The following is a 13,503-nucleotide window of genomic DNA, read 5'->3' on the forward strand; positions in this document are numbered from 1 at the left end:
TGTGTAATAGTCATTGGGTTAAATCAGTTATATAATGCTGAAAACGCAAGTAGTTGATGTAAAAATATTCAAGGCTTTTATTTTGAAATTTTCAGTATGCTTCATTTTAAAGTTCCGAACGAATCCCACGTGTAAGAGTGCTTTGGATGAAAAAGTCAAATAAAGCCAAAAAGAGCAATTACGTCATGTAAAAATATTCAAGGCTTTTATTTTGAAATTTTCAGTATGCTTCATTTCAAAGGGCCAAACTAATACCATGTGTAACAGTGCTTTGGATGAAAAAGTCAAATAAAGCCAAAAAGAGCAATTACATCATGTAAAAATATTCAAGGCTTTTATTTTGAAATTTTCATCAAGCTTAATTTTAAATTGCCACACTAATCCCATGTGTAACAATTGCTGGGTTAAATCAGTTATATACAGCTCAAAAGAGCAATTTTCTGATGTAAAAATATTCAAGGCTTTTATTTTGAAATTTTTGTTAAGCTTCATTTCAAAGGGCCAAACTAATACCATGTGTAACAGTGCTTTGGATGAAAAAGTCAAATAAAGCCAAAAAGAGCAATTACATGATGTAAAAATATTCAAGGCTTTTATTGTGAAATTTTTGTTAAGCTTCATTTTAAAGTTCAAAACTAATCCCATGTGTAACAGTTACTGAGTTAAATCAGTTATATACAGCCCATAGCACCAAGTAGTTATAAAGGCCAGTTAAGTCCTGATCTGTTTCAACTGAGGGTTTCACTATAGATAGAACTACAATGATGCGTATTTGTAGTCCAAATCAGCAGCCAATAGCCTCTTGAGTTCCGTTGCTATGTTAAATAAGTTTCACACCAAGGTGTGAAGTGTTAGTGAAAGAGCCTGAGAGCCTCAGAAAATCCTGTCGCATGACTTTGCTCTGAAGCACCGTGACAGAAAACCGTACGGTCTAGATAAATTTTGAAAACATTTTACCGGAGCAGACAGGCGTATCAATGTCAGGACCGATTTTGATACTAATCGTGCGATATTTGTGGGCGTGATGGCGATTTCAAAAATGATTTGGGCTGAAAAAGTTGTCTTCATCTCTCACTCTAAGCAGCCAGAGACGCACTCTAACTTTAGGAAAAATGAGAAACTTTGGGTCGCTTAGAGGCAAATTGTGGACAAACCGTAACTGGTATCGACGAGCCGTCTTCACTTTCGAAGAGATCACAGACGTATCTACAAAATGAAATTTGAATGGCATTTCTAGGTGAATTTGTGACGACACAGAAAATCCTCAAAAATAGGGTATTTCTAGGATTTTTCCCATTGACTTATAATGGGGTTTTTTTCGTAGTTTTTTACGAATTATGTCGCCACGTTAAGCCCAAATCCCACCAGAAGTAATAGCTCCAATGGCGTGAATTTTCTGCACGTTTTGATACCTCATTTGTAGGTGTGCACCCAGCGGTATGAGCCGCATTAACGGTTACGGAAGAAAAATAAAGAATATTAAAGAGACGCTTTTCTCCGACAATAGTAATAGGTTCCTGCCATTGCTTTGCATGGCAGGCCCCAATAAATTAAACTTAAATCACCAATGTCTCAAATAAAATCACCACAAGTTAAATATATTAAATCGCTGCATAAAACTTTCATTTAACAAATAGAAAAAAACCTCAGTTTGAAATTATTTTAACTGACAACCTCTTTCTGGAATTATTTGAACTGTCACTCATGAAATCAGAACATGTTCACATCTATTTTTTTATTTTATCGTATTCATTTTTAACTATTTTAACACAAAACATTGAACTTATGAACACAATTTAACTAAATCTAACATATAAAAATGTAAAAAATGCTCCAACAGGCTTTAAAGATGCTTTAAACTGGTTTTAACTTTCTTTTCACCTTGCCAAACGACCCTAACATAGTCAGTTTGCTAACCAACTGTCAGCTGTGCTAGCCGTTAGCTTCACTCGGCGATTTCACTCACCGAAGTTTCCAGAGAAAACACAACTCCATCCAGCTCCGTCAACGATGTAGCACCATCCAGCATTTGTTTTCACACACTATTCTCTCATTTTTATCTTTAATTTTGTCCACAATTTGTCTCTCAATTCTCACTGTTCTCTCCATTTCTTTCATTCTCTCTCTTCACGCGCTTCTTAAACACACAAAAGCAGGAGGGTGAAGCCTGCCCCCTGCTGGTGTTGCAGAGAATCACAACGGCTTCTGCCAAACTGAATTAAATTAATACCGTATTTTCAGAACTATAAGGCGCACCTTTAATTTTAAGCCATTAATTTGAACAAAACAGGACAGTATGCCTTATAATCAGGAGCGCCTTATATATTGTTCTGGAGTAAAATAGCCTCTAGTGAATTAATATGGATTAATTCTGGCCTCGAAGCGACCTTGTGTGGTACTGTCAAAATGTTTTACATTACATTACGGCTACGGTAGTCAGGAGCGTCGCGGAGTAATACGTAATGTGCTTTGACTGACTAACATATCTGAATAAAGATCGAAAATAGACCATTCTTTCTGGAGCAGATTTCCATACATTTAAGTCGTAAACATCTCACGGAAGAGAAAACATCTAACTTTTGAGCTTCCTGGCAAAAGACTGAATACTTATCTAAATGTGGTTTCTTGGTTTTCTATTTTGAATAAATTAGCAAAAGTGACAATGTTTTTCCATATTTATGTGTAGAAATTTGAGTTGAGGTATCAATTTAATCGCTTTATCTGTGTCTGATTTTCTTCAGCACATAATTTTAACTTTATGAGAAACTGAATTTTAGGTTTTATTAGCTGTATTTATTGAGATGTTTTAATTTTTTTCTGTAACAACAATTCATATTTCTGAGTGCTTTAGTAATATCTTATACTCGTATTGCAAAAATGAATAAAAAATTTAATTAAAAGAAGACTTCGGAAAATACAGAAATCCTTTATTTTTAACACATATATTAAAATATAAATCAAAACTTGTTCCCACAGACAAACAAAACAAATTCAAGCTTCAGGTTAAAAACATTTTCGAACATCTGTTGTTTTAATTTTCCCCTTTCATTCACAACCAAAGGTTAACAGCAGTTTTCTCCCTGTCTGTTTTGGCTCCATTGTTTTACTTTTGACTTTTCGCTTTATGTTTTTCCTTCTTTAAATTTTGTAGAATTTTTGTCCGTTTAGTTTTTGGTCTCCAGTTCTTTCACGCGCTTGGTCAGCTCCTCTAAAGCTGCTTTCAGGTCCTTCACCTCCTTCCTTAGAGACTGCACCTCCTGAGAAACAAACGGGAAGTGAGCCTCATTGAGGCAGAAATGGTCCAATTCAGGATAATTAAGCCTCAGAATAGTAGAAAATACAGATTTCTCACCCCACTGCCTTCTGGTTGGCTCCCCGCAGAAGCAGTCGTAGTCTTCAGGAGACTCTTATGGACTTTGAATTCCTTGGCCTTGGTGGTGGCTACAAACCCGTCCTTTAGGGAAATCAGAACAGGCGGAGCTTCTTTCCCATCAAACCACTCATCGGCTTCAACCGACGGATCAGGTCCGACGGTGTCTGGGTACAGATCCTCCTGGAATAGATCCGACTGCACAGCCAAAGGAGGGAACAGTCAGCTAATCCCAGCGTCACCCACTGTGTTTCTGCTGCGTTTCGAAGCTCACCTTACGAGGTACCGTCATGACTATGGGTTCACATTTCCTCTCATGCAGTTTGTAGAACCTGGGGGTAAAAATATTTGGATACAATATGAGCAAAATGACAAATGTGTCAAAAGTTCTTCTACTGAAACAGTGTTTTCACTGCAAAAATACAAAATCTTACCAAGTATTGTGATCTAGTTTTTAGTGCACTTGAAATAAGACCAAGTTAACTTTTCAACAAGATATAGGAGCAAGTTTTAAGTCAAAATTTTCTTAATGTTAATTTTAAAAAAGCTCCAATTCTAGTGGCAGAAAATGTCTTATTAATGAAACAACCTGCAATAGAACAAGTAATAGTAGTAAGAAATACTGCCACCTGCAGGTGGGAGTTCGCATCACTTAAATACAATGATTTTGATTATTTATTGCAAAAACTTAGCAATATACTCTCTATTAGGGACGGGCATTTATTGTATTGTTTATCATTTATTGTGATAAACATTTTGATTCATTGTTGACACGATTAGTTCCAAATAATAATGTTTAAAAAACCCAAAGTTGTCCATATTGGTAGTTTCACTATTTTCTTCACAGTTTGTTCAAAGAGAGTGTTAATAAATTAGAAAATGTGATTAAATGCTGTCACACTGAACAGATCAGTGATACAAATCACTTTTCTTTGTGTGTTTTTCAAGAGCAATATTTGTGTTTGAGTGGCTATTATTGCTGTCACAGAGTCACAGCCTAAAAACCAGGCAAGAAATAGTTCATATCATCAATTTTATTATTAAAGTACCAACAAATATAGCTATAAAACATTAATTCCATGTTACCCCACTCATGATTATGCATCATGTGAGGATCTGTTGAGTTTGGTTTAATATTTGCAATCGCAAAATTGTGAAAAACTGGATGGAGTGACTGATGTAATTTGTCATCCAAAGGGCCACATGAAAACCTACAGCAAGCAAGATTATATATACTTCCAGGAACAAACTGCAAAAGCACAACATTTTATTTTATATTTATAGTATTTTTGGTTTCGGTTTTAGTGCAAATATCTTAGTACACTTGAAATAAGACAGAACTAACTTACAAGTTATTTTCCAGCAATAAATAGGAACTTGTTTTAAGAAAATAACTCTTTAATATTTGTGAAAAAGTATCAGATTATTTCACTTATAATAAGACATTTTCCCCATGTCATAAGTTAAATAATCTGCCAGTGGAACAAGGACTTTATCACAAATATTAAGGAATTATTGACTTTAAAAAAGGCTCATACTTATTGCTGAAAGTTATTTGTAAGTTAGTTTTGTCTTATTTCTGAGATATTTGCGCTAGAAACTAGACCAAAAATACTCGGTAAGATTTTGTGTTTTTGCAGTGTGGTGCATGGAAAAACAAAAAAGCTTATGGTTTGGATGCAATCTCTGTCTGGATTAACCACTTTTTAATCCAAGCGGCTTCAGTTACCTTGCGATTTCACACTTGTTGACCTCCAGGCCTCTCTTGGGCATGTATCCCATCCCCTTCTGGCTCTCCTTGCTGCTGAACATGGACAGGTAGTGGACGTAAGGAGCCTCGTCCGTCACTTCGAAGTAACGGATGCTGCTGTCTCCCTGTGAGAAGGCCAGCACAGAAGACGTTGAGGCGTTTGTGCATCTGCGGGCGTGGGAGAGAATCACAGACTGTTTCCCGGTCTGAACCCAACCTTGCCACAGAGGTAGACGATTCCCGTGTCTGGGTCGAAGAACGGCAGGAGGACGCCGCTGCTCGTGTCCAGCTCCTGCAGGGTCAGCGGCTCTCCAAAGTTGTTCTACAAAAAAGAATAACTGCTGCTTTCATAATAACCAGAGGAAAACCATAAAGCAGACAAACAGGCGAAAATAAGGGCTGTATTTAATTATTGCTGTTGTGTTCAGTGAAAGCACCCTGTGTGCTGTAATGCAGCTGTTGCTCAACAGTTGTGTAATTATGCTCATTACTTCCTTCTAACAAATAATAGAACTGTAAAGTCTCTCGAACTGTAGAAAGTGGAACTATCTTCATAGTTTTGAGTCACTTCACATTTAAATGCACTGCAAAAACACAATCTTACCAAGTGTTTTTGGTCTAACTTATTGTGCAAATATCTTAGTACACTTGAAGTAAGTTTAAACTAACACATGTGTAACTTTTCAGTAAGACATCGGAGCTTGTTTTAAGTAAATCATTTCTTAACATTGGTTTTTAAATGTACTAGTTCAACTGGCAGATTATTTCACTATAACAAAACATCTCCCAAATTTATAAGTGAAATAATTTGCCAGTTGAACTGGAACTTTTTCATCAATATTAACACATGTTTTAATTAAAATAAGCTACTGGAGTTAATTTGATCTTATTTCAAGTATATTAAGATATTTGCACTAGAGACTAGACCAAAAATACTTGGTAAGATTTTGTGTTGTTGCAGTGAGAAATATAAAGATGAGATTCTTTATATTTCTTTATATTCCTCTGACATGTAAATGTTATCTTAGTGCACTTGAAATAAGAAAAGATGACTTTAAGTAACTTCGTAATAAGATATAGGAGTTTGTTTTAAGTCAATAATTCCTTAATATTAAAAAAAAAGGAAAAAGGTCTTGTTATAATTGAAAAACTAATACGGTTGTGCTAGCAAATTTGATCAATGTTCAAGAATTATTGACTCAAAACAAGCTCTTATTTTCTGAAAAGTTACTTGAAAGTTAGTTTTGTATTATTTCGAGCGTAACTGCAACTCATTTAGTCTTTTAGGCAAAAAACAAACAAAAAAATATTAAAAATAAATAGGGGAACCAGTATTTGAAAATTTAAAACACATAATTTCTTCTTTCTTTAGCTGAGATGGGATTCCCAGCATCACTAACTCATCATTATTATTATTATTATTATTATTATTATTATTATTATTATTATTATTATTATTATTATTATTATTATTATTACTATTATTATTAGAGGTTGTAGTAGTAGGTACAGTTTTCACTCTGAGGGTTTCCTTCACTCACCGGATCCCACAGCGCCACCTGCCGTTCACTCATGCGACTGAAGCCGGTGCTCAGGATCTTCCCATCAGACACGAACACGCCTCTCACGGGCCTGGAGCCTTCGTGAGGTTTATCCTTCTCCTGTAGGGGGCGCAGCAGAGCAACGTTTCAGACATTTAGGTTGTGGCAACGAATGGCTACAATTGTTGACAATTTATTTTGGTTAATTAACACAATTTTACAAAACATTGATTAGATTTTTAAGAACTATTATTATTGGTATTATTATTATTAAACTTACAGTAAACTTCATAGTTTACAGTAAATAGGCGTGGCATATTTGTTTTTTAGATTTTTACAAATTATTCTATTCATAAAATCTTTTATTCTTCTCCTTATTATTTATTATTATTATTATTTGACTTTCTGTAAACTTTATAGTTTATAGTCTACTTATTGTAAAGACTGACTGTACGGTTGTGACTTGTCTTTTATAGTAGGACTTACTGTAAACTTTGTAGCTTACAGTAAGTAAATTCCAGTTATTTCCAGTAGTTTACTGTAAGTCTTACTGTAAGTCTTGCGGTAAACTTTGCAGTTTGCAGTAAGGACGCCTGTTCCGAAAGGAGCACTTACAAAGAGCACGGTGCCTTTGCGGGGGTCCAGCACTCTCAGCTTCTTGTCTTTGCAGGAGGTGAGGATCCTGGAGCCGTCCCTGTTCCAGCAGGCGCTGTAGATGAGGTCGGGATGAACGCTGTCGATCCTCACCACCTCCTCCCCCCGAGCCACGTTCCACAGGATGATCACATTATCAGAGCCTGCAGGGAACAAACAAGTTCAGGTGAAACCTTTTGAGTTTCAGCAGTGGGACTGTTGCTGTTGCGATGGAGAACAGGAAGAAGGCTTAATCTGCAAAAATAGTGATAAATAAATTGGTTTTGCACAAGAGAAGAAGATAAGTGGAAGTGAAAGGTGATAAATTAATATGTAATTTCAAACTAAAGTTTCAATTTGCAACATGTTCCCTGACTTTGTGAACTGAAGTGTCTTAGGGAACTTCCTGTTGGGTTAGCAGCAGATGTAACATAAACATTCGCCTCTGTCTGGTTCCTGAAAACTACAGTTCCCTAACAGATCATGTGAAACTCACCTGCGCTCAGCAGCACATTGTGGGCGGTGGGGTGCCAGCTCAGGATGCCGACACGCTTACAGTGACCTTCCAGCTTCACAACCGGCTCTGTGAGCGGTGAGGTGAGCCCGCCGTCTGGGATCTCCCAAATCTGATCACAAAATCCCACATGTAAGTCACATGACACAACTGAGGGTGTGTTGAAGGAGTCGGGAGTTTCTGTCGCCCCACCATGACGCTGCAGTCCTCAGATCCGCTGGCAATGATGTTGTCATTGTGAGGGCAGAACTCGATGTCCAGAACCGGACCTGTGTGGCCACAGACGGTGGGGTAGGACATGTCGATACGTCCGGTCTGCAGACACAAACATCGAGAACATCTAGGGTTGCTTCGAGAAGCAGAGATAAATAAAATACAGCATTAAACTGCGACGAGGAATGAAATTAGGTTAGAAAACTGCAGGTCAGCTTCCCCTCTAATTGCTCCCAACGTCTGGTAACCAGGTTAAAGAGCAGCTGGTAACCAGGTTAAAGAGCAGCTTAGGATGACCTAGTATGCTTCTTTGAACAGGTTAGGACAGATCAATGGGCTAAATAAAACATGCTCTTTACATATTTTGCACAAAGTCACTTTTAGATGTTAAGATTTTAGTTTGCTCAATTCTGCCTGTTTTGAGCTGTTTTAGGGTATCTTTAAATCCAAATAAGCTGCTGTTGGCCACACCCTCCAACTCAATGTTTACACTTTCATGTGAAAATGGCTGACGTCCGATGCACAATTATACAACCGAACATCTTTGAAAAGCATAAGTAAAGCCTCCAGCACAACCAACAAGAATGCATAAAGGGTTTTCTGGATGGGAAGTGACTTGTGTTTTTCAGCAGCCATTGTTCAATGCATATGGCAGTGAAGTCAGCTGACCAAATGTGCTGGAGCTCAGGTTGGATTGCTAGTTAACAGGCAGAACTCTGCTGGGGTTGCTAGGTAACAACGCAGTCGAATGTGACTCAACAATCCAGAGGTTTTTGATAATTTTCCAAATTTAAATTGTAACTAAAACGAAACTAGATTGTAACCCAAAGACTAAATGAGTTATCTGATGGCAACATTTGTCGCCCCCTACTGGCCATTCTAAACTACAATAATTTGCATCAAGTCCTGTAATGTTCAGCTGTCTTCATGCTCCAACAGTTAATTAAATCAGGTGGATTAACTCTGCAGATGTGGTGAACTAGAAGCTTCAAACAACAAAGAAGTGTTAATTGGTCACAAATATTTCATGAGTTTGTTAAATTTACTTTATTTACATTTGTTTAACTGTAAATAAATTAGTAAACTTAATTTGATTACTTGTGACAAATTAATGTAATATATTTAAGGCGGGTCACCTCTCCTTTTTTCAGGTCTGCTTTTTTTTTTTTTGCCAAAACCCTCTTTATTGTTTTTAATTTGATCCCAAACTGTTTTACTAGACTTTATGTTAGTAAGGTGTGATCAGCAAAGCAGCAGAAAGAAAAGTCCAAATTAAGGTAAGATGCAATCAGATAACAGATACATTTACGATTTAATACTATTTTTTATATCTGTTCATTAATCTAAATTTAACCCTACGAGTGAATAATGTGGGTGATGTTTTTAACCAATGACTCCTAAAACGTTGGCATTTTGATTAAATGGATTTAATTAACGTCTTAAAAAGGATATTAATCTGTGACTGAGCTTCCTCAAACTGAAATAAAGCTTGGTATGAAACAAATTTTCCCACAGAAGCAAATCTCTGTCTTTTAAAATAATTTCATGAGACCAAAAAGGGGAATTTGTATTTTTAAGTGACGTTAAGCTTTGTGTAATTTATTTAAGAGCCTTAAGTGCCAGAGTTTCAATAATGTTGACCCTCATCCAGCTCAAAACATTAGCTGATTTTTTAACTGAAACAATGAATTGTGATCAATCAATTATTGAAATAATCGTCAACTAGATTAGTGATTGATTAATGGTGAACAGGAGAATGCAAACTCAAAAAAAGGTAACTTGCTGAAACAATAACACAGTCAGGGCAATAATTAAACTAAAACTGCAAAAAGATTTACATTTTGCATTTAAGATAAAAAAAACTTCATTGTTTGTTCATATTTTCTACACAGAACTACTCAGATGGCAATTTTAGCTTCAACTGGTTCATATTCTCTTATTAAGCAGTTTTTTCAATCCAATTATTAACTAGTTAGCCTAAAAACGTAGTTACCACCCTTTACTAAATCAATGCTTGATTAAGTTAAGCAGGAAGGGCTGAACTTTTTTTATGTTGACATTTGAAATATATCTTTAGCTGCAGATGTATCCTGCTACAAACATTCTCCACTTAAGGAATATTATTACTGCATTTTAGGCCATAAAAAGAAAATTTTGTTATTTTAAAAAGGAAATGAATTATTTGTTTATTTGCATTTTTGAGTACATTTTTATCCAATTAATCGATTCATTTTCAGACTTACTGATCACTAAATGAATCGTTAGCGCCTCCCCTACTGTTTCTACAGCCATACATAGAAATTCAGTGCAGGAGCTGCAAAGTAAACGTAAAACTTGAGACACAGCAGCTTTAGGCCACATCCGGTCTCTGCACTGACATGACAACAAACTCCTAATATGGTGAAAACTCAACAGCAGAGCAAGGCAAGTGACGTGAAGAAAGACTGAAAAAGACGGCTTACGACTTCCTTTTTCAGTCGCCTGCATGACGCTGACAGCAAAATTCAAATTTCAGAGTGAAAGCGTGGCGTTGCAAACCCAAAGATGTTGCATCAGAAGCGGTTTCCAGGTTTATCAAATGCATTTTCTCGCACCTTGCTGAGGGGCAGCACCATGAAGGCCCCGCCGCCGCTGGCGTCCACTATCATGGACACAAACTTGGGGTTGACGGAGCAGAAGTTGCTGTCCCATGTCATGGTGGAGATGCGGATGTCATCGTAACACTGGTCGGCCTTCACGGCCTGGCCAAAGACGTGACGGAACTTGCTGGTTCTCACAACCTTCCTGGACATGGTGAACTGGGCAGAAAGCAACAAAAAAAACAACAAAACAATTTTTGCATGATATATGTGGCCAATTTGAGCATTTCTGATTTCAGGTTGAGACAGACTAGCTGGCACAAAGCTGACTGCACTGCAGGAAAACTAGAAAAAAAAAAGGGGAAGCAAAAGTTTTCACAACTGCTTCCTCTTGTCCGTCTGTAACTGTTGCCTCTTCTCTCTTTAATTCAAGCCACAATGAAGCAATTCTGCATGCTGACACAACCATACAAGGAAATATATAAAATATAACACCAGAAGATGATGCTATGAAGTTTGAGGTTCACACATCGTGACCCTAAAAGGCTAAAGCTGTAGGCAGAGCGACGGTTTCACCGCATCCTTCAAGACAGAGAAACAAACCTACAGACTTTTCTCATTTTTTTCCTCCACTTTCTCAATCAAACTCATTTTTGTTTCCCTTTCCCCTTTAAATAAACACATAAAACAAATATCTTCAAAATAAAGTGTCAGAAAAAACACTCAAATCGTTTAAAATTTGGAGTCTAATGAAGCTTTGCATCATTTAAAGTAAGGCTCGTTCGGAAAATAAAACAAACAGTAAACGGGTTCTGTTTTACCTCCATTTGTAGATTTTACTTCCTGAAATCTGCAGCCGCGCCTAAGCTGAACACAGCGTACAGCAGTCCTGCTGCATGTGCATCACAAGACATCTGAGGCAGCCGTGCGCCTAATTTAATAAGCCCTTCTGCAAAACAGGCTGTAATTTCATCACAACCCCAAATCCATGTCAATAACCTGTGACTCCCCGCTGCGATGGAAAACATCGCAGGCCACAAATCCCTCCATATGAAGGAAGAGAAACCCAAGCCATGTGGAATATGGGGAAGAAAGAGCTTTCATTTAAATCAGAAACTTTCTGTCGCTGTATGGTGTCTTTTAGCAGGCGAGGAGTGATTCTGCGGGCTTACCTGGGAGTCGTGCACGGGGAAGAGTCGGCTCAAGAAGTGTCAGCGGTGCACCCTGCCACCAGAGTGATGGCGCAGGGGAGACGCTATGTTAAAGTACATCACAGAAACGACATGAAGGAAGTGAAAATTTCAAATGAAGGTGGAAGTGGGAGGTGTCTCCCGTGACATTTCAGGGTTTAAAAAGCTGCAGAGGGCAACAGGAACAAAACGTGCAGACGTCGTGAGATTATAACCAGATAAAATGGAGAGTACGGTGAAGAGTTTGTGTGAATTTAGATTTATATGGAGCCAAAAATGAAGAACTTTGGCAGTTTTATGCTCTGGAGCATCCAGGTGTGCAGTAACATGATGCCAGAATGGAAACAATTAATCGGAAACAATTAATCGGATAATCGATTCAAATAATCAACTAATTTCGTAATCGATTGTTACTCCAATAGAGGCCATTTGCTGAAAAAAAAAAAACATATTCAGAGCAGTAATTAAGCTAAAACTGCACAAAATAGTTTTAGCTTAATGCAAACATTTTGCATTTAAAACTTTTATTTGTAAATGTTTCACCCTAAACTCCTCAAGAGGCATTTTTTTGATATTCACTCGGTTCAAATTCATTAAGGGGTGTGCAGTAAAATGTTTATTTTATTTAAAAAAGGAATTTATTTGCTTATTTCTAATGTTTTATAGAAAAGGCTAACTAGCACATGGTGGTTTAGCCAAGTGATAAAGTGCAGAGCAAGGAGCAGATTTCACCTGGAAGACTCTGAGTGACGTTAGACCTCAGCAGAACGACAGGCCGATCGCCTCCATGACATGCCACATGGATGCAGTAATTCATGCAAAAAGAGCCATAAACAAGCACTGCATGCATAGATATGTACACACTTTCCAGAAATCTGACATTACTGATTAAAATATCCTTTTTTATTGATTTTATGTAATATTCAAATCTTCAAACAGACAAAATTTGGAGTTTTTATCATTTTTAAGCCAATGATTAAACAAACCAGATCACATTTTGCACGTTTTTAAACTTCCGTTTGGGTTTCTACTGCTTCTAAAAACAGAGCAAGCACTTTAAAAAAACCTATCAAGTCGTTGTTTTTTTTTTTTTGGTGTTTGGAAAATGAGCCATTTCAAAAACCTCCGGATTGTTGTGCACTGCAGCGTCACCCAGCAACCAAAGTAAAGAGCAGTTCATTACCTAACTACCCAACTTAAGCTCCAGCATGTTTGTTCAGCTGGTTTTACTGTTGTACAATGGTTGCTAGGAAAGACAAGTGTTTTGTTGTTTACTTACCAGCTGGAAACCACTTTCTGTACTCTTGTTGGTTGTGCAGGAGGCTCCACTTCTGCTTTTCAAAGATGGACAGTTACATAATTTGACATCCAGTTGCAAACATTTTCACATTTGAGTGTAAATGTTGAACTTGGGGACGTTGCCAGCAGCAGCAGCAGCTTATTTGGATTTAAAGTGACAAGAGGCCCTAAATGTGAAAAAAACATATTTTAGGAGTATTTTTACTACACTGTACTTTGTACTTTTACTTGAGTAGCTTTATTATAAAGTATCACTACTCTGACTAGAGTAAAGATCTGAAAGTGACATCAGCTGATAACGTTACAATAAACAAGTTAAGAAGTGTAATATATTATATTTCCTCAAAAGTGGCATGAAGAAATATAAAATATTACTTGTGTAAAAAAATAATATAGAAGTAATTTTTCCATGTT

At 37.0% G+C, this 13,503-nt stretch overlaps 1 protein-coding gene across 1 annotated transcript; it reads right to left on the reverse strand.

Annotated features, from left to right (window-relative positions):
• Positions 1 to 3,008: 3,008 nt before the first annotated feature.
• coro1a (coronin, actin binding protein, 1A) lies at positions 3,009 to 11,901 on the reverse strand. The gene is made up of 11 exons (XM_032586811.1): positions 11,773 to 11,901; positions 10,616 to 10,819; positions 8,001 to 8,123; positions 7,791 to 7,920; positions 7,277 to 7,458; positions 6,662 to 6,781; positions 5,338 to 5,442; positions 5,100 to 5,245; positions 3,645 to 3,702; positions 3,353 to 3,568; positions 3,009 to 3,257 (listed from the first exon to the last, which is right to left on the reverse strand). Exons 2-11 carry the CDS (start codon positions 10,811 to 10,813, stop codon positions 3,165 to 3,167), a joined length of 1,371 nt encoding a protein of 456 aa, XP_032442702.1. The 5' UTR covers positions 10,814 to 10,819; positions 11,773 to 11,901; the 3' UTR covers positions 3,009 to 3,164.
• Between the last annotated feature and the right edge of the window lie 1,602 nt (positions 11,902 to 13,503).

Source organism: Xiphophorus hellerii, chromosome 16 (genome assembly GCF_003331165.1).
Source record: "Xiphophorus hellerii strain 12219 chromosome 16, Xiphophorus_hellerii-4.1, whole genome shotgun sequence".
Classification (NCBI taxonomy): Eukaryota; Metazoa; Chordata; class Actinopteri; order Cyprinodontiformes; family Poeciliidae; genus Xiphophorus; species Xiphophorus hellerii.

Excerpts from the sequence above, each read along its gene's own strand:
- coro1a (XM_032586811.1), bottom strand. The coding sequence starts at position 10,813 with ATGTCCAGGAAGGTTGTGAGAACCAGCAAGTTCCGTCACGTCTTTGGC. Across the intron at positions 7,459-7,790 it reads CAATGTGCTGCTGAGCGCAG|GCTCTGATAATGTGATCATC; the intron begins GTGAGTTTCACA and ends TGTTCCCTGCAG. Across the intron at positions 3,258-3,352 it reads GCCAACCAGAAGGCAGTGGG|GAGGTGCAGTCTCTAAGGAA; the intron begins GTGAGAAATCTG and ends TTTGTTTCTCAG.